Raw genomic sequence first — 21,634 nt, 5'->3', positions numbered from 1 at the left:
GGGAGATGTTTCTTCCTCAGCGTGATGTGAAGAAAGCAGATGGTTAGTTGTGGTAGAAAATTATTATTTACAGTCAGCACAAAAAATATTTTAGAAATTTAGAGGGAGAACATTTAAAATCATAGTCATAGATAAAAAAACACTCAAGGTTGAGAGAAATGTAGTCAAAACCATCTCCAAGGCATTTTGGAAACAAAGATAACAATTTAAACCAAACTAACCAATGCAATATTTATCTCAATATACAACTACATTATGACATTTGTCATTATTGTTTTGTATCCCAGACCCCTGTGAGAAATGAAACACCTGAATTAAATGAGTCCACATACTTTTGTCCATTTGTGTATGAGTTAGACAGCTATATCCCCAAAACGGAGTTTCGGGGATATAATGGTTTTGCCCCAAACATCTCCAACGGATCCGCTGCCCCCTGATATCCTTGGCGTGAGCGCGATAACTCGGACGGATTTGGTTGGATTTCTTATCCCTTGATAACCAACATAAGGGGCCCCAAGTGGAAGAACCCTATCGAGTTCAGCTTCTGACTTTTAACACTATTAATTGATTTTCTTAACAAGAAAGAAAAAAATTACAATTGCACATTACAAATACAATCATCATAACACCCACCGAGACATCCCACCTCCTATCCGCCCTCAGCCAGCCTTTCCCATACAATCCACAATCGCACACAAAAAAACAAAAACAAAACAAAACAAAACAAAAAAAACAGAGGGGGGTGTACACTTGGTCAAACATTACAATACAAATGTAGAGTCATACAGATAGACACCCGCATAGAAAAAAGAAAATAAAAATAAATAAATAAATAAAAAAAACACATTTAAAAAAAAGGGGGGGGGGGGTCATCTACTCTACTTGTAATGGGCTTTGAATGCTCTCATAGTAAGACAGAAAAAGGGTTCCAAATGCTCTCAAACTTTTGTATAGAACCTTTCAGGGTGTATCTGATTTTCTCAAATTTCAGAAATGACACGGTGTCTCCAATCCATCTACTGAATGTGCGTGGTGTTTGTTCTTTCCATAAAAGCAATATCTGACATCTAGCAAGAAGAGAGGTGAGAGCTATGACAACATCAAATTTGCCTTAAAACGAGCGTGTTTCATCAGTAAATAAAAAAAATGGCACGTATTGGATTTGGAGACATGTGAACACTACACTTTGTTGAATAGGCCTGAAAAATGTCAGCCCAAAATGCTCTGAGGAGTGGGCAGGACCAGAACATGTGTATATGGTCTGCAGGTTGACTTTTAAAATGGGGACATGTCAACATCAGAAAAAGTCTTTGCCAGTTTGGCCCTAGTCCACTGTACTATTAAAAGGATTTTAAACTGAATCAAGCTTTTGGGAGGAGGAATGTACCAAATCCAATGCAGCCTCCCACTGATCCTCTGTCATTACTTCTCCCAGGTCATGTTCCCAGAGTTGTCTAATTCCTTACAGTGATTGGGGAATGATGCTGCTAATATGATGATAAAGCACTGAGATCAAACCTCTCAATGTGTGGACAAAGAGAGGAGATTGTCAATAGCATTATCTGATGGCAGATTTGGAAAAGAAGCAAAGTTCTTGTGCACAAAATATCTCATTTGGAGATATCTATAAAAATGGGATTTTGGCAAGTCAAACATCTCAGAAAGCTGAGCGAATCAACCAAATTTACCTTGAAAAAGAGACTGAAATGGAAGTGATGACTTTAGCCTTCCAGATTTTAAAGGCTGAGTCCGAGCTGGAAGGTGGAAAGTTGTGATTATTAACAACTGAAGAATAGACTGATATTGTTGTTAGGTTGAAATGTTTTCTGAATTGTGACCAAATTTTCAATGAATTGAGGATCACTGGGTTGGGTAATAACTGGCTCAGTGGAGTCGGAGGGGATGGGGCAGAAATGACAGAACGAAGTTGGACAGGGCAGCATGCAGATTCAAGATGTAGCCAGACCTCACCCCTCTCAGGATGATATTCCTCTGTCCACGACAACATCTTCTGGATGTTGCAAGCCCAATAATCGTCGACAAAATTAAGCAAAACTAGACCAGCCAGCCCTTTAGGTCTTTCAAGTCTTCAACAAGCCTTTTAATCCTTTGTGGTTTAAGATTCCAGATGAAGGAAGCTGGTCCAGAGTTTTAAAAAACTTTTTTCCAATAAGGATTGGAATGTTTTGAAAAAAATACAGACATTTTGGTAACACAATCATTTTGATAAGGTTGATTCGACCAATTACCGAGAGAGGCACGCTTGACGATCTCACCATATCCTGTTTGCATTTTTCAAAAAGTACCCCAAAGTTCTTTATTAAAGCATGGGGAATGTCAGGAATGGAATGGAATGGAAAATGAGATGGGGAGATCTGAGAGACAGCTTGATTTAATACTAAACATTTCAGTCTTCTGGAGATTAATTCTGTTGCCAGATATTTTACCAAACTGATTTAGGGTGTGGACAATTGAAGGAACTGAAGTGATAGGGTTAGATGTGTATAGTAGTAAGTTGTCTGCTTAGAGTGATAACGTACGAGTTTGTCCACCTTGCACTGTCTCTGAAAAATCATCAGACTGTTGAAGGGCGATGGCTAATGGCTCTATTGCGATAGCAAAAAGGAGGAGTGAAAGAGGACAGCCTTGACTGATGCCCCTACCCCATGGGAAATATTCAGACTGAAGACCATTAGTAATTACTGTAGCCAGAGGGTGAGCATATAAATCATCAAATGTCATTTTGGTATTGAGAGAGATCACCATTTCTGGTACAGAGATTGAAGGGGAGTATACAATATTAAGTAGTCTTCTTAAATTGGAATTAGAGTGTCTATTTAAAATAAAACCTGTCTGACCAGTAGATATAATTTGTGGCAATAACCTCTCCAGTCTAGCAGATAACATCTTGGAAAGAATTTTATAATCTACATTCAGTAATGAGATAGGACAATATGAGGCGCTTTGGAGTGAGTCTTTGGTTTTTTTAGGAATGAGTGTAATTACCTCCGCCAAGGAGGTTATGTTTTTGCCAGGGTTTGTTTGTCTGTTTGTCTGTCCGTTAGTGTGCAACATAACTCAAAAAGTTATGGACAGATTTTGATGAAATTTTCAGGGTTTGTTGGAAATGGGATAAGGAAGAAATGATTAACTTTTGGGGGTGATCGGGGGTGGGGGGGCCCACAGGGGGGCCCACTGATCAGCCTTGGCGGAGGTCTGCGCTCTCCGAGTGCTTCTAGTTGCAGCTTGTCATAGAGGGGGAGGGAGCTGTCCAGAAGACAAAGGTTCATTAAACATGGCTTGGAGTAATGGTGACAAGTGTGAACTTTTTTTTATAAAAGTCTGCAGTGAAGGCCCAGATGTTTTATTGTTTTTCAAGGATTTAATGGCTTGTGTGATTTCTGCAACTGAGATTTCTCCCCCAAGAGAAGAGTTAAGCTCCGGAGGGAGAGAAGGAAATGAAAGCTTGCCAAAGAAGTTCTCGAGTTTTGGGGCATCTACATCATGTTCAGAGCAATATAAGTTACTGTAGTACTGTTTGAAAATGTTTCAGGGTCTCCCATAATGTTGAAAGGGAGACCTCAGAAGTAGTGTTAGTGTCAGTAAAAAAATTTATCTGGGAAATGATCAGTTTTACAAATTCTTCATCAGCTAGTAACAGTGGGTTAACCCTCCAATAGAATGTGGGTCTGAAGCAACTAGGTAAACTAAGTTGAAAAGACAGTGCACCATGATCAGAGATGGAAATTGTATGATATTGACAGGAGTCTGCACTCCCTACTAACCTGTTATCTATCAGAAAGTAATCTATGTGGGTAGTATACGTATAGTGGATGCTGGAAAAGAAAGAAAATGCTTTTTTATTAGGATAATGAAATTTCCAAATGTCTGAAAGACCAGATTGAGCACAAAAAACAGTGATGACCCTGGCTGATTTAATAAGAGATTGAGGTCTTGATGAGGATCTTTCAAGAGTGGTGTTGAGCACACAGTTAAAGTCAACCCCTAATATCAGATTATTATTGTTGTAAATTGGTATGGCAGAAAATAATTTGGTGAAAAAGTTATAATTGTCAGAATTTGGGGCATAAACATTTACAAGAATTACAGGGAGAGAAAATAATTACCCAGCAACAATAACATATTTTCTGTTGGGGTCACTGATCACCTCCTCAGCTTGTAATGTGAGATCTTTGAGGACTGCATTGCCTCTGGCCTTGACATTAAAATGTGGATGGAACAGTTGACCGATGCATCTTCTTTTAAGAAAATTTGCAGTCGGTTTTTAGATGAGTTTCCTGCATAAATACTATATCTGCCCTTAGTTGCTGAAGGTAAGATATTATCTTCTGTCTTTTTACTGGGTTATTCAGACCTTTTGTATTTTGAAACACATTGGATGGATTGAGACTGAGACTGGTTAACTCTAGAATTCATTTTAATTGAGACCTAAAATAGTAATAGAAAGTTTTCGACAGCTGAAAGAGGCCATATTGGAAGCATACTGAGATGAGAAGATGGCAGGGGGATAAGAGGAAGGGGGGAGAGAGGGAGAGAGAGAGAGAGAGAGAGAGAGAGAGAGAGAGAAATAAACAAAGAAAAGGAAAAAAAGGCTAGGCTGAAAAATATCTGTGGCAAAAAGCACAAGGTTTACCTAAGCACGTTTTACCTATAGTTAAACTGTATACTCTGTTACTGCAAGAAATTGAAAAATTACTGAAAGTTTTGTGCCTAATACAAAGTCAGCAAAAAAAGGGCCCAAACAGAACAAAGTGATTTCAACATTATCACATATTCAGTATGGTTTACCAAACTTATCAAAACCTATAACTAGAATGATGCTACATATCTCTTTTTTCTTTTCAATCTTTAAACTCTAACAACAAATGAGATAGGAGGAATGTCCATTTACCTCAAGAGTTCATATACTAAAGATGGTAGGCAATGAACTGATTTCACATACCTAGGTACTTCTGAAGTTTAACATACAAAGCAGGACTTTGTAGCCCGCCCACCTTATGATGGTGAGGATTCCAGGCCAATTTGTTTGTATGGCTACATCTTTCCACAGAACAGCTTGCCTCCTCTGGAGAGAGAAAGACATGTTTCTGACCATCCTTGTCAGTAACCTGTAGCTGGGCCAGGAACAGCATCCTATAGTTGAATCCAACTTTCTTAAGCTGTGACTTCACTGGTACAAAGGCAGCTCCCTTTCTGGAGGTTTAAGCGCTAAAGTCCGGGAGAAAGTGAATCTCAGTTCTGCGAAAAGAAACGGGGCTGGCCTCTCTTGCTAACTTCAGGATGCGCTCCTTTATCTGGAAATGGTGAATTCGTACAATGAGGGGATGTAGTCTGGAGTCTGCTGAATTTTTCCTAACCTTGGTGATCCGATGAGCCCCGTCTGCGATCAATAAGGTAGGGAAAGTTTCTGCTCCAAAAGTTTCTCGTAGCAGTGCGTCAATGAATGCAGTGGAACGCGGTCCCTCAGTATTTTCAGGGAGACCAAATCTGCGAATATTGTTCCGTCTGGATCAGTTCTCCAGATCACCTAGTTTCACTTCCAAGTCCTTGTTATCCTTGGCGAGCGCAGCACATGTGGATTCAAATCTTTCAAGTCTTTCTTGTGTGTCATTTAGTGAGGTTTCCAGTTGTTGAATGGATTTGTAGTGTTGCTGTTGTCAACCGACAAAGTTTGGCTATAATATGATCTTCCATGGACGTTAGCAGTCTTTCCATATATGACAGTGTCAGCGTCGTGTTAGCCCCAGCGTCTGGTTGTTTGGCTAGTTTTGCTAAGTTGGCTTGTTCTGCATCTCCAATTTACTGCTTTGCCGCCCGGCCCATTGGTTTCATGTCTTCGGCAAAAATCAGGGTTGGCACTAACAACTGCGTGACTTTGAAAGGATCCCAGATGGAATTTGACTGAATGTCAACAGAGAAGCTCTGGCTTGCAACCTACACTGCCATGCATCAAACCGGAAGGGGCTTGACTAATCCGAATGACAAATGGCATGGAATAACGAATGACCACTTGGGTTAGGGTTAAGGGGTTAAGGGGTTAAGGGGTTAAGGGGTTAAGGGGTTAAGGGGTTAAGGGGTTAAGGGGTTAGGGGTTAAGGGGTTAGGGGTTAAGGGGTTAGGGTTAGGGGTTAGGGTTAGGTCATTCATTATTCCATGCCCTTTGTCATTCGGATTAGGAAGGCCCAACCAAAAGCCCCATTCTCATTAATGTCAGCTTCTCTATGAGTATTAGATACTGAACAAAAATAAAAATGCAACACTTTTGTTTTTGCTCCCATTTTTCATGAGCTGAACTCAAAGATCTAAAACTTTTTCTATATACACAAAAGGCCTATTTCTCTCAAATATTGTTCAGAAATTTGTCTAAATCTGTGCCTTTGCCAAGATAATCCATCCACCTCACAGGTGTGGCATATCAAGATGCTGATCAGACAGCATGATTATTGCACAGGTGTGCCTTAGGCTGGCCACAATAAAATACCACTCTAAAATGTGCAGTTTTATCACACAGCACAATGCCCCAGATGTCACAAGTTTTGAGGGAGCGTGCAATTGGCATGCTGACAGCAGGAATGTCCTCCAGAGATGGTGCCCATGAATTGAATGTTCATTTCTCTACCATAAGCCATCTCCAAAGGTGCTTCAGAGAATTTGGCAGTACATCCAACCGGCCTCACAACCGCAGACCACGTGCAACCACACAAGACCTCCACATCCAGCATCTTCACCGCCAAGATCATCTGAGGCCAGCCACCTGGACAGCTGCTGCAACAATCGGTTTGCATAACCAAAGAATTTCTGCACAAACTGTCAGAAACCATCTCAGGGAAGTTCATCTGCATGCTCGTTGTCCTCATCGGGGTCTTGACCTGACTGCAGTTCGTCATTGTAACCCACTTTAGTGGGTAAATACTCACATTTGATGGTGTCTGGGACTTCGGAGAGGTGTTCTCTTCACAGATAAATCCCAGTTTTCATTGGAGAGGGCAGATGGCAGGCAGTGTGTATGGCGTCATGAGGGTGAGCAGTTTGCTGATGTCCACGTTGTGAATGGCGTGGCCCATGGTGGTGATGGGGTTATGGGGTGGACAAGTGTATATTATGGACAACCAACACAGGGGCATTTTATTGATGGCATTTTGAATGCACAGAGATACCATGCAGCTGAATTTATTGAACTTGATGTAAATATTTTTAGTTCTGCAAAATATTCTTGTTTTTTATTGACTGTCACGGTAATAATGTCAAGTGAGATGTGTTTGTTTTTTGTGCTTAATGTACAGGGTGGGGAAGCAAAATTTACAATATTTTGAGGCAGGGATTGAAAGACAGTGTATGACCAATTAGTTTATTGAAAGTCATGAGAATTTATTTGCCACAAGAAAATTGACATAATAGAAAATGTTTTTATTCTATGTGTCCTCCTTCTTTCTCAATAACTGCCTTCACACGCTTCCTGAAACTTGCGCAAGTGTTCCTCAAATATTCGGGTGACAACTTCTCCCATTCTTCTTTAATAGTATCTTCCAGACTTTGTCGTAATAGTTTTGCTCATAGTCATTCTCTTCTTTCCATTATAAACAGTCTTTATGGACACTCCAACTATTTTTGAAATCTCCTTTGGTGTGACGAGTGCATTCAGCAAATCACACACTCTTTGACGTTTGCTTTCCTGATTACTCATATGGGCAAAAGTTTCTGAAAAGGTATGGATAATAGTGTTAGGTATGATTATGACATCAATATATATTTGGTTTCAAAACAATTGACGTAGTGCCTGCTGAGAAAAAACAACTAAATGTTCATTGTAAATTTTGCTTCCCCACCCTGTATATGGTTAAAAGTTCAATAAAAATATATTATATATACTTGGACAGCCATGGTAGAGAGGGTCATCCAATAACTGAAGGGATGGTGGTTCAAATCCTGCTCTGTTATGTGCTGTTGTGTCATTGAGCAAGACTCTTCACCCACCTTGCCTCCAGTGCTGCTACTCACACTGGTGTATGAATGCGTATGAATGTTCGGTGGTGGTCGGAGGGGCCGTACACGCGGATTGGCAGCCACGCTTCCGTCAGCCGGCCCCAGGGCAGCTGTGGCTACAAATGTAGTTTACCACTATCAGAGTGTGATTGTGAAAGTGAATGAATAATGGATCCAATGGACGTGCTTTGAGTATGCATTCATAGAAAAGCACTATATAAATCTAATCCATTATTATTATAAAAAAGAAATCCAATCCTCATCAGTCCCCATGAGTACATGAAAACAGCAACAAATAATAAATGTTTGCCTCTTGTTGAGCTTGCTGATGTTTGACTCTTTCTGGAGAGACGACCAGTGACACAAAATAAAACTGCAATGATTGGTTTGGCAGAAATGTCAAAGTGACTGGATAAAATTTCAATGTTTTCTAGGCACTAATTCATTTTGTGTTAATGGTCTTGAAGGACTGAACCTCAAACACATCTAACCACCAGAGCACAGCACCTCACCGAGCCCAGAGGAAGATGATTCGCTGTCAGCCAGGGAGGCGGAGTCCACCTGGTCATGTGACAGTCCCTCCATTAAGGGAATGGAGAGCTCTGATGAAGGAACTGAAGAATCGTAGATCCCTGAATCACGAGGAGGGACCTGTGGGGGGGACGACCGGCCTTCTTCTGCCTGAGGAGGGACGAGGCAGACTGGGTCCTGGAGGACGGAGGGGGAAGAGTCTGGGGCGGTGCCAGAGGACGACCTGAAGGAGCAGAAGCAGACGTAAGAGGACGTCCAATCATCTGAACCCTGATTCCCCCCTCATTCATGGTTTAACCCTGTTTCATTTAGACTCATTTAGATACAGGTCATATAAGGGCAAACAAAACGGGTTTGGGCCACATTTGCCTGCAGTCTGAACATAACCTTAGAGTCTAGATGTGACTTCTTTCCATCCACTTCTCATCTGTATGTTTTGTGTTGGTTGTGGATATTAACTAAGTTGCATCAAAAACTGTCTTAGTGTCACCTACATCCAGCCTCTATGTGGAGGACAGATTTTCTACAAAAAATATGAAGTTTGTTGCAAGGTTATTATCATTAACAAAAACTAACGAAATGACAAAAACTAGAATTGTAGAAACATTTTCATTAACTGAAATAAATAAAAACTATAATTAAAAGAAAATAATGATAATTAACTGAAACTGTATTGTATGTTTACAAAACTAACTAAAACGTATAAAAATTATGGATATAATTCCCTTCGTTTTTGTCTTTGTCAGTGTCGGATTGATGTAAAATCAATTTATTTCCCTAAAGCAGTTTTAGCTGGTGGCAACATAAGATATTTAACGGTTCGTCACTTGTGGTTTCCAGTCGTCCTCTGGTCCCCACTCTACCTGGAAACATGGAGACTAAAGTTAGGAGAAATCAGCAGAGTCCTGTCTGGGATTTATTTGAATACGACAGCGAAGAAGATAAAAGATATAAAAAAAACTAAAACTAAACTAAAACTAAGCATTTAGAAAATAACGAAAACTAATAAAAACTCGCAAACCTGCTCGAAAAACTAATTAAAACTAACTGAATTAGACAAAAAAAGTCAAAACTAAATAAAACTAAACTATGATGAAAAATCCAAAACTATTATAAGCTTGGTTTGTTGTAGACTTCTTCTCTACACCAATGGCAGCTGGTGAAGTTATTTTTTGGTGGTGCAGTATCCAAGTCAGTTTTCAGCTGCACTACAGGGTGTCCCATAAGTCTCCATACATAGGAAAAACAAACGTTTCTTGACATAAACCATTTTTATTTATATATCTCTATCTCTCTATATCTCTCTATATCTCTTCATTTATCTCTATGACTGCCATTTTGTCGGGAACACATTTCAATGTGTGTCCTCCACTGCTGAAGAACTATAAAGAAGAAATATAAAGAAATACATGTTAGAACCATGGAATGTATTATGTCTACTATGTATGGAGACTTATGGGACACCCTGTATAACCATATATCAACACTAGGGTAAATCAGAGCAAATGCACCAGCATTTTAAAATATTAATTTAAATTAAAATAAAAATACACAGTATGTGTTTTCAGTCATTGTTTTTTTATATGTAAATTTCACCGTCTATCCTCCAAACATGCACATTTTTCTATGACTCTATAGTTAAAGTCAGACATGTCCCTGATTAAGTGTCTTAACACTGATAGTATGGACAATGTATTTAAACCAGGGGTGGAGGAAGGACAGGCAAATCATGTGGAATTAAAAAAAGTAGAAAATCAACATCAGGGCTAAAAGATGTCACCGTTACCACTTGTGCTGGGATTCAAACCCTAAACTCCCACATCAGAGGCACAAGTTTTACCCACTGAACCATCCAGCCACATGCACCTGTCTCAATAGTTTCACCTGCAGACATGTTCATTGATTTCATTTCAGAGGAAAGTGTTGATTCTTTAGTGGATGTGGCGTTTCCTCCTGTGGGCAGTCCTTAAGGCTCCTGTGGGTGCTGCTTAAGTCTCTCCCACCTCTTGTATTGTATACATATGGCCCGTGGGCCAAAACTGGCTTGCCAAAGGTTCCAATCCAATTAGCAATGTGTAAAAATTACACTGAAGATATTAACAGTCAAGGATGTTGAACTAGTTTTAGTTTAGGTTCCACATGCAGACCAAGTGTGATCTCAAGTAAAATAATAACATAATAACCTAAAAATAATGACTCCAAATTTCCTTTTTGGCCTAATATGAAAAAAATAACATTACATTATGCCTACAAATAATGACAACCCCAAATTTTCTCTTTTTTTAGTGTGAAAATGTAACATTAAATTATGAAGATATGTACATTTACAAACTATCCAAACAAAAAAGATTTGAATAACCTGAAAAACCTGAAATTTCTTATGAAAAATAAATGCAAGCTTAACAATATTATGCCTCCACTTTCCATTTATACATGTGCATTATGGATCAGATCTACAAAGGCACAAAACATTTAATAACAGACAGAATATTGTTAACAATGCATTTAATTTTTGTTGGATATTTCAGGTTGTTCATATTTGTTCAGGTCATTCACATTATTTTGTAAAGGATAGTTTGTTAAATATAAATATTTATGTTATTTTTTGCAGTAAAAGAAAAATTTGTAGTTGTCATTATTAATAGGCATAATGTAATATTTTTTTCACATTAAACCAAGAAGAAAATTTGGGGTCATTATTTATAGGTTATTATGCTATTATTTTACTGGTCTGGCCCACTTCAGATCATATTGGGCTGAACGTGGCCCCTGAACTAAAATGAATTTGACACCCCTGGTCGATATTGTAAAGGCCGAGCCTTGGGCCTAAACAGGATACACGTCCCTTGACTGTTGACTAAACCACCCAAACATGTTTAAACTCCACTTGAATGTAGATTATACATGGTACTCACAGCCTGGATCATGTATAGATCCTTTATTTATATAGCCATGTTTTTGTAAAATTATTTGATGTGATTCCTAAGCTAATGTCAACACACAACCAGCACACCCTCATGTTATGATCCTGTCTTAATCCATACACCCTACAGATGTAATATTCAGGCGGATGATGAAGGAAAGAAAGATGAGCAGCTCCAGTTTTAATAATCAGACATACCCTAAACCTATTCCATGTTGAACAGAGCTGAACACAGTCATCTCAAATAGCAACATTTTCCAAATAAATACAATATTAATGATTTTTATACGTAATATTTTTTTTCAGATAGCAGTTTATAAAAAATACATGAAAATAGACATAGACAAAAGGCCTTTAAAGTCCAAAATATTAAATAAGGCAAATGAAACCATAAAAACAAACAGCAGTGACTGGACTTTACCTTGAAGCGTTTCTCATGGACAGAGAGCAATGTGGAAGACATGGACTGGATCTGAGTCCAGGACTGGGACCAGATCCAGGGGCCAACAGGAGCGTATTCCTCTTAGGTGTTCCGTCGCCCCCCTCCACTGATGGAGACTTCACCACCACCTCATTCAGAACCAAACCACTGTCCAACCTCTGCTCAGACGAGGAGCAGGAGGGCTTTGGAGGGGCACTGTGGTCCTGAGGAGGAAGAGGAGGAGGGGGAGGCGATGAAGACGAGCCTCCTGCAGGATTTAACTGCTTCTCAAACCAGTCCGGGTTCTGGCTGATGTACTGGTGCATGTTGCAGATGGAGACATAGAGCGAGCGTCCGGACTTGCTCCTGAAGTAGTTCCTCCTGGACATGTTGGGAGGAGGAGGCTCCCGGTCAAGACCCGACTGACCGGAGTGAAGCCGAGTGAAGAGCTGAGGCAGCTGGTCCATCAGCTTAAACCTGAACACAGTCAATGAACACATTGGGACTGAACCGTCTGTTCACAGCAACAATCCAACACACCCCATCCACAACTACCAGAACCTCTACTGGAGCATTAGCATTAGCATTAGCATGGTGGTACATTCAGATGGGCCAGTCTAGTGTCAGCTGCTTGTCTGTATGTGCGTGTATCTGTGCGGTTCTGAGAAATTGAGATGTTTTTAACTGGCCAATTTGGTATCTACAGTTGAGGAATAGTCCCATCTCCACATTAAATATCTTTCTTCTTTAAAATTCCCTTCTTTAAAGTCAGAAGGAACTGATTTAATTTATGTTGCTTAGCAGTTGTGAGTAGTTGCAACAGTTACCGTTATTTTACAGCAGAACAACAGCATGTCATGCAGGACAAAAGCAGTTGCGTACCTCCTTTTTCGCTTTTTAAATTATCAAATTTTACTGTTATAATAATAATAATAATAATAATAATAATAATAATAATAATAATAATAATAAATATAATAATAATAATAATAATAATAATAATAATAATAATAATAATAATAATTTATTTTATAAAAGGTAAGTGGACTATGTGTGTGTGTATGTGTGTGTGTCCTGGGCATCATACACAATCCAAAAAGAGCTGACTGCTGCAGTTTGGTATACTCATGTATTTTTTGTCAGGGAAGAGACTAGTAAAAATGACACGTAGATAGGACCAATATTTTGGGTGATATTAGTCATTTTGGAATACAGTAGCCTTACAACCACTTTGCTATACCCAAAATCATGTGAGCACTTTGGCGGTGACTGCTGGACAAATGCGGTACAGCATGTGTGAATACACAACAAATATCTAAGCTGGGGGACCGGGATACTGCCCATCAGAGTTGGGATGTGGATTTTAAAAACATCCCCCCCTTTTCACATCCCACGCTCGGTATTGACAATGATGAAGTCCAGGATCTTGAACCCGTGGTTCCCCATAGGTCAACGCGCTAGTATTCTATAATACTCTCTCTGTAACAGGACTTTTGCAGTGTGAGCCTCATTCTTTGAAACATTTCAAGTAAACTAGAAAATATACTGCTTTCATTTAAATCAATCTGATGATTTACATTTGTGAAGTAGCTTATGTAATACTTGTTTCTTCTCTTGATTTATATATCTCACTCCATTATCCATTATTTCTATCCCTCTATTTAATGAAATTCAGCATCTGGTTCTGTGATGTTGTTCTGTATATACTACAGAAAAGACTGTCACTGTTATTAACTCCAGGGCTCGTACACATTTTTCATGGTCAAATTCAAGCACTTTTCAAGGACTTTTGAGGGTCATTTTCGCCTTATCACTGGGGTAAAATACATATCTACAGGAATGCATATGCCGTACTTTCCGGACTATAAGCCGCACCCACCTCGTCTCATCATCGATTCACTGATGCCAAGTTTACGTGCAGCAGTTCTATTTCCTTCTTCATAAGCTGGATCAATCGTTAGCCCAGAAAACATAAATTAGCCACATCATTTTAGAGCCACGGGTTCACAGTATGTGGAAGAAATTAGCGGCTCGTAGACTGGAAAGTACGACAATGATGTACATTGAATTATGATATAAACATCAAAAATTCTGTTTTATTATAGCAAAAATTTTTGAAATTAAAGGAGAACACAAAGTTTTATCCAAAAACCAGGAAGGCACTTGGCATTCTCCAGACACACTCGCAACGAGACAAAGGTAAAAATGTCTCTGGAGTTGACCTAAGAACACCCACTAATTTTGTTTTTTGACAAAGTTTTATTTTTCAAACTGTATCACCTCTCTGTATGTAGCTTTACTTGACATCAAACCTGGCAGAGTTAGTATGAAAAATAAATAAATAAATCACATCTCAGAGTTATAACTGCAACCACTTTTCAGACCTTGAAAACATAACATTAAAATTCAAGCATTTTTAAGGATTTCAAGCACCCGTATGAACCCTCTAACTCCTTCTGGTGTGGACTCACCTGGGCGCCAGGCTCAGCGTGGTAGGAATGTCATTTTCAGCTGAGTAGTCGAAGTAAACGGTCATGAAGCGGTTCAGTTCCTGAGCTCCGCCCCCCTCGCTCTGCTTGGCCAATCGTAGTTGCTCTGCGATCATCGCCACGGTGACTGTGAACAAGTCACTACCTGGTCCGCCAATGGGAGAGCTGCTACTGCCGTTACTGCGACGACTGAGGGGCGTCTTCCCACGGCGGCTCTTCCTCTCCACGAAATATCTGATGGAAAAAAGACAAAACATTAGGGTGAAAGATAGAAAAAAGAAGAAATGATAAATAAGAAAATGGGAAACAACAAAAGCATTTCGCACAGACTGCTCTTTTCAAATGGAAGGATTCATCCCCTCCAACACATGATCAATGGATCAGAGACATTATGTTTAATATGAAGTTAGAAAAAATTAGTTGTGCCTTAAATGGCTCTGTTAGCAAATTTAACAAAAATATTGGAGCCTCTTTTCCACTATGTGAATATGTTACCTGGCCAGGAACTGTAAAGACATTTCAGTTGTTTACATTATGAGTGACTTGTTTTTTCTTTCCTTAAATGTACCAGAATGCACTGTCTTGTTATGCATATTTTGTTTGCATTACCTTTTTGGTTTCTGAAGGATTTGGACAGTGACCCACCCCTCTGGTCAATGACCCTGAAACTGACACACAATACCCACTAGCAACCCTACCCCCAGGGACACACCCCATTATGACCCTAACACTTAAATTGGGAGTAACACCTACACAGACCACTCCCTCTGCAGGTTTATAAATCCAGTTTCAGCCACCAGTTAGTAGAACTGAAGAAGTCTCTTAGATGAGAGACGAAATGTTTTCAAAAGAGCTAAACCAGTCCAGGTGAACCAAGAAGAACTACCAAGAAGTAAGAAGGTGAAGCAGAAACAGAAGAAAGAAGGAAAGAAAACAGGAGGAAGTGAAAAAACAATAAAGAAACGATATGACATCAAATGAGGTTTAACAGTCACTTAAAGCCTTGGTACAAACACCGTTAATGTCAGGGTTAAAGAACAGATACATTTTTATACAAGTGAGAACTGATTGATCAGATAAGATCATAAACTTACATCCAACATAAACACACATCAGTCATCTCTGAACCTGTCATTATTCTGATAAAGTGAAACCATGTCGGTGGAGCATTGTAGTGACCCCACCTCATCTGTACTTTCTCCATCCTGCTTCCATCTCAGCTGCTCTGCTTTTGTAGCATTCAAACATGTCTGGAACGTTTCCTTTCATTCTTTAATGTTATTATCATCCTGATTTTTTATGCAACTTGCACTTTTACTTGATACCATTAGTTATCTGAAAAAAATATTCATTCATTAACCTCCTAAGACCCAGCTATGTTTTTTTTGTTTATGTTTGTGGACAAATGGACAAAAGTTTCAAAGCTTTACCTTAAAAAACAAAACAAAAGCCACTGCAAAGGATATTCAGAGAAGAAAAAATGTATCTGAAAAAATGTGTCAGTGTCATGCTGTTTTCAGTCTAGACAATTTTTTCTTAAAAAAAAAAATCAGAAATTTGTATTCTCCTAAGTCTCAGGAGGTTAATTATGATTGTGTTGTGTAAAATGTGTTGTTTTATGTAGTTTTTGCAGTGGACATTGATGGAACTGCAGCTGGTAAAACAAGCAAAGTTTTTGGAGTAGAAGACATTACAAGGAAAACAATGCAAGAGCCCAAAAGTCACTGATTTCAAAATGAATCTGATCTCTTTAATAATAGATGAGGAAAGATCCACTGTCATTTCATACATCTGTTCCATATCTCATATAGTGTTGGTTTTACCGAAGGCCTTTGGAGCACACGGTGATGATGAAGTTAGCTTCATCCAACCGTCGGCTCAGCCACGACATCTGACCCTCTCTGCACATCTCCAGATGTTCCCACAGGTCCAGAACCACCTGAATGGGGATTTAACAAACCACAACTGACACTTAGAACCTCAGGAAAACCAGCTGTGAAACACTTTGAAAGTATGGAAATATGACAGATTCATATACTCTGTGGTTGTGCATGTTCCTCTGTATGATCTGAACCCTTTTCTTTTCTTCATTTATTACTCTTTAATATTCCAGCTTCATTGGTAGTTCCCCTGCCTGTCTTTACAAACCAAATCCGTTTTGTATAATTACATCAAATGTATGTGTCCAAATTTACCCATGAGAACAAGTGTGATTAAAAGAAAACACATTAATGAATAAAAATACTAAAAAAAAAATAAAATAAAACTAAACAACTTTTTTGGTTGAAAGTGCACCTGTTATGTGTAGTAGAAAAGGTCATTTTAATAAATGAATGAATGAATGTATAATTCACAGTAAACAAGCCCCTCCCCCCTGCCCCCGATCACCACCAAAATTTAATCATTTCTTCTTTGTGTCAGTATCAACATTTCCTGAAAATTTCATGAAAATCCGTCCATAACTTTTTGAGTTATCTTGCTAACAAACAAACACACAAACACGCACGCATGCAAACACACAAAGCAAAGCGATCACAATACCTCCTGGCAGAGGTAACAATGGGTTGAGATTTACAGTGGATTTGTATTATGTACAGAGTGCAATTGGAGTTTTTATACAGTGAGTGGATGTGTACAGGGATGCGCAACACATGCGCAATGCCCCATTCATTCCCGTGTCCGCCGTGGATCTGACCCCAAAGCACGAGTCAGGATAAAACAATGGGAAAAAGGCGTGGGAGCTGTTGTTCCCATGTGGGGTCTTCCTAAATTGGCTCATTACATTGATGATATTGCTGTAGATTTGGAGGATGTAACCAAATCCATGACAGAAGGCTTCAGTGCTGTTTCTGCAGAAATCAAAGCCCTTAAAAATGTTGCCCTTCAGAATCGCGCTGCTCTAGATTACATGCTTGCATCCTCAGGAGGTGTTTGTCACATAATAGGACAAGAATGCTGCACTTTTATCCCCGACGTCTCGGGAAATTTGACCTATGTAGTTGATCACTTAAACGAGCTTCTAATTCGCCAATTTAATCGCGATGCCCCACCCCCTGAAGGATTTGACCTTTGGAACTGGCTCACCTCTGGCCCATGGTGGCAGATTTTCCTTAAAATAGCAACCCCATTCCTTGCCATCTGTGTTGTTCTCTGTTTGTGTTCCTGCTGCCTTGTTCCCCTAATCAGAAAAATGATTTCCTCCATGCTCAATGCCACCCTCCTAACCTATCAGCTTGTCCCCACTGACTCTAAACCTGGCCCTCAGACTGCGCCCCCTTCTGATTTTGACCCCTCCGATTTCTCTGATTCCGACTGAGACACCATCTTTTAAGTCACAGCCGGTTTGTAAATACATTGTTTTCCCTTACTCATAAGCTTGCTCATACTGTGTGCCCTATGCACACCAAAAAAAAGCGGTTCCATTCTGGACATGCATGTTTTCTACTTCCAGCCCATGACGTCTCATCTTAAACCTGTGAGGGTGTGATGTGATTGATGTTTAATTCTGTGAAGGTCTAACCTTATATTATTGTTACTATATCTGATACATTTTTTTATTATTTTATACTAACATTGTTATAATAGATGATATTTTTGTGTGTTTTTTCTTTCCCATTTAGTTGATCCTGACGGATCAAAAGGGAGAAATGTTAATACTGATTTTAATGCTTAATGCTGACCATAAGTTTTCCTTTCTTGGCTCCTCACAACTGTTAGTTTGCAAGACACCTGTGTCCTTCAAAACATGAATGTTTCTCTCAGCCAGCTTCTCAGTTCTGCATATTGTAAGCTACTTTATCTCTAAAGATAGCACAACGTACAGTTTGACCTTTTAGCCCATAGCAGAGCATGAGCTCTCTCAGTTCTGGAATTCAACAAAGAGTTACTTTCCAAACTTCCCAGAATGACTCCAAGGTCTTACATTCTGTCCTGTGTCCATCTGGCATTCTTTCTTTCACTTAGCAACAGTATCATATGTCATATTTTATTATATTATATTAACCAATCCCATGTAAGCTTAGCACAGCCTCTATGAGTTAGACCGATTTTCTGTATTAGGTAGAACTGACTCTTGAGAGAGGGCGAAGCTTCGTCTGTTAGTTTTCTCATTTGTGCACAAATAAACGGATTGCCTGATTGAAGCAAATCCATTCTCCACGAAGTCTTTGTTTTCCAACCATCACACCGGTCTATTAAAAATATATTTATGTGTATATGATTATAGTGCAAATTAGTCTGAGTTTTATACAAAGTACTTTGTAAGTGGGTGAATTTGAGTTGGGGGGGACACTGACACTGGATGGCTCATGAAGTGCTCATCAGAGTGACGGCCTGGGGGAAAAAACTGTTCTTGTGTCTGGCTGTTTTAGCGTACAGAGAGATACAGAGCTCTGTATCGCCTGGGAAGAGAAGAAGTTCAAACAGGTTGTCTGCTGGGCTTTCTTGATTATGGAGTCTATGTTGGGAGTCCACTTTAGGTCCTGTGAGATGGTTGATCCCAGAAACCTAAGGGTTTCCACAGCAGTCACAGTGTTGTTGAGGATTGTGATGGGGGCCACTGTAGGGGGGGTACTCCTTAAGTCCACTGTCATCTCCACAGTTTTGAGTGTGTTCAGCTCCAAATTATTCTAACACTAGAGGGCCAGCTGTTCCACCTCCCGTCTGTATGCAGACTCATCACGGTCCCAAATGAAGCTGATGACCGTTGTGTTGTCTGCAAACTTCAGGAGTTTGACAGAAGGATCTTCCAAGGTGCAGTCGTTAGTTTAGAGGGAGAAGAGCTGTGGGGAGAGCACACATCCCTGGGGGGCACCAGTGCTGATTGACTGTGTGCTGGATATGAATTTTCCTAGCCTCACCTGCTGTCTCATATCTATCAGGAAGTTTGTAATCCACTGACAGGTGGAGGCTGAGACGGTGAGCTGGGTGAGTTTGTGGTGGAGGACGTCTGGGCTGATGGTGTTGAATGCCGAGCTGAAGCCCACAAACAGGATCCTTGCATGTGTCCCAGGGGAGTCAAGGTGTTGCAGGATGTAATGCAGACTCATGTCGACCGCATCATCCACTGACCTGTTTGCCCTATATGCAAACTGCAGGGGGTCCAGCAGGGGTCCTGTGATGTCCTTCAGGTGGTTCAACATCAGTCTCTCAAAGGACTTCATGGCCACAGATGTCAGGGCCACAGGCCTGTAGTCATTTAGTCCTGAGATTACTGGTTTCTTGGGGACTGGGATTATTGTGGAGCATTTGAAGCAGGAGGGGACTCTGCATAGCTCTAGTGATCTGTTAAAGATCTGGGTGAAGATGGGGGCTAACTGGTCAGCACAGACCTTCAGACAGGAGGGTGACACCCAATTTAGGCCTGGAACTTTCCTGGTCTTTTGTCTCCTGAAGGGCTGACACACATCTTCTTCACAGATCCTGAGTGACGGTGGGGGGTTGGTAGGGAGAGGTAAGGGTTGGTTGATGATGGGACGGGGGATGGGTGTAATTACATAAAAACATAAGGCAATCGCTACTGCCACAGTACTGTGGCACAAATTATAACTTTGTCTATTACCACAGAACCGACCAAATGTTAGCATTTGCACCAGAGCCAATCATGGATAATGTTACATGAACTCATTAGCCTCTTGTTGCCACAGTACTGTGGTGATATATGGCATATACTTCAATGCATTCTGCTATCACAGTACTGTGGCAATTGATAGAAGAAACGACAAATTAGTGATAGTATATAGTATTAGAATTGGCATTATTAGGCCCTTTCCACCAAAAGGCCCAGAAACTGTATTACCAGGAACTTATTTACCAGAAACTTTTTGGGGTAAAAGAGTTCCTGGTAACTGCGTTTCCACCGCACCCGAAAGTTCAGGGTAATTTATTCAAATCAGGTTGCTGATGTATGAGGGAGCAGAAACTGTAGTCCAGTTCATGTACATTCACAAACTAACCTCTAGCACAATAAAATGACAGTACTGTAAGTGGACGGTTTGGGTTTAACGTTTTACTGGTTGTTGAATCACTAAGGGTACGTTTACACGGCAACACTAGGATCTAATTCCGCAAACATTTCTCCTTTGCGTTATAAAATCATTCCGCGTTAAGACGAAGCCGCTATGAAAACGATCTGCGTTAACATGAGTCCGCGAGAACGGCTGAATACGCTGTAGTGGCCATGCCAGACCAGTAGCTGGCGATGTAGAGCTGTAGTGAAACAGTGGCGGTAAAACACGCGCCTGCGCACAAACGATTTCTGGTTTAGACAGCCTTTAAATGAGAAGAAGAAGAAGAGGCATTGGCGAATATAAGAAATGCGTCTCCGCTGGTAAGAGTGTAGACGCAGTAAGTCTAACTTTTGGTGGAGAAGCGACAGCAAACTGAGCACAGTTAGCAGCACGTATGTTGTTCTGAAACCGGCCATTGTTGTTGTGGTTGTTCCTTCTTTTTCTGCAGCTTTATTGTGTCAGAGGCTGGCAAACCAGCTTGGAGGTGCATTACCGCCACCAACTGGCCTGGAGTGGGTTAACTGGCGGTTCTTGGCTGCGCGCGCATGCGGTGACGTCATATTTTACCCCGGAACGCTCCGATTCGCGTTAACACGTTGCTGAAATGCGGAGCGTATCGATAACATTCCACCCTGGACCCTGGTATCAAAAGTTTCCGGATTCAGGCACTCTAGGCACCGTTTCCATGTTAACAGAAGGCTAATCCGCGATGAAATCTTCCCAGAGTCGACTGAATCCTACGCCGTGTAAACGGCCCCTTAATCCATCTGGAATACATTTTAAATAAAGTTAACCATCATACCTTAATTTGTATTTAAAAATGGTACAACATGTATTTTCAACTTCTCATTCCTTAAACTAAATCACATCTAACTTTATGTGTGATGGATGGTTCTGTTTCATTTCTATTGTTTTACAGATGTAGTCCAGGTTCAACCTAAAGTCAGACAGATTTACTCAAATGCCTGCATTTAATTCAACTGCATATTACCGATAAAAGTACTAATACTCATATTTTGATGCCTTGTAAATGAACAGACAGTATTAGGTTAGATTTTTTTTTTATTAAAAATTTAAACAAAACAAAGGTGCCTTGAGATTAAACGGGAAATAAACCCGTGTGAAAGGTTCAGGCTTTTGGACCAGGGTCTGGTCCAGCTAGTCCAGGACAGCCGGTCTGGAATTCCATGGTCCTGGTTCCTTTTTCGCTTTCCTACTGGAAGAGTAATAAAAATGCATAAATGAATCACAGAACACA

General features: G+C 40.1%; 1 protein-coding gene across 1 annotated transcript in view; it reads right to left on the bottom strand.

The window, feature by feature from the left end:
- LOC115419601 (interleukin-17 receptor D-like) overlaps positions 1-21,634 on the bottom strand; it is a 92,053-nt gene that overhangs the window by 924 nt on the left and 69,495 nt on the right. Inside the window, exons 12-15 of the mRNA XM_030134497.1 lie at positions 16,192-16,307; positions 14,351-14,602; positions 11,880-12,356; positions 8,517-8,758 (exon numbers count right to left, since the gene is read on the bottom strand). Coding sequence (XP_029990357.1) covers positions 8,517-8,758; positions 11,880-12,356; positions 14,351-14,602; positions 16,192-16,307 — 1,087 coding nt within the window. The remainder of the gene's footprint in view (positions 1-8,516; positions 8,759-11,879; positions 12,357-14,350; positions 14,603-16,191; positions 16,308-21,634) is intronic.

The sequence above is a fragment of the Sphaeramia orbicularis genome, chromosome 5 (genome assembly GCF_902148855.1).
Source record: "Sphaeramia orbicularis chromosome 5, fSphaOr1.1, whole genome shotgun sequence".
NCBI classification, from domain to species: domain Eukaryota; kingdom Metazoa; phylum Chordata; class Actinopteri; order Kurtiformes; family Apogonidae; genus Sphaeramia; species Sphaeramia orbicularis.
The sequence above is the reverse complement of the archived record's forward strand: the minus strand, read 5'-3'. Positions and strand labels throughout refer to the sequence as shown.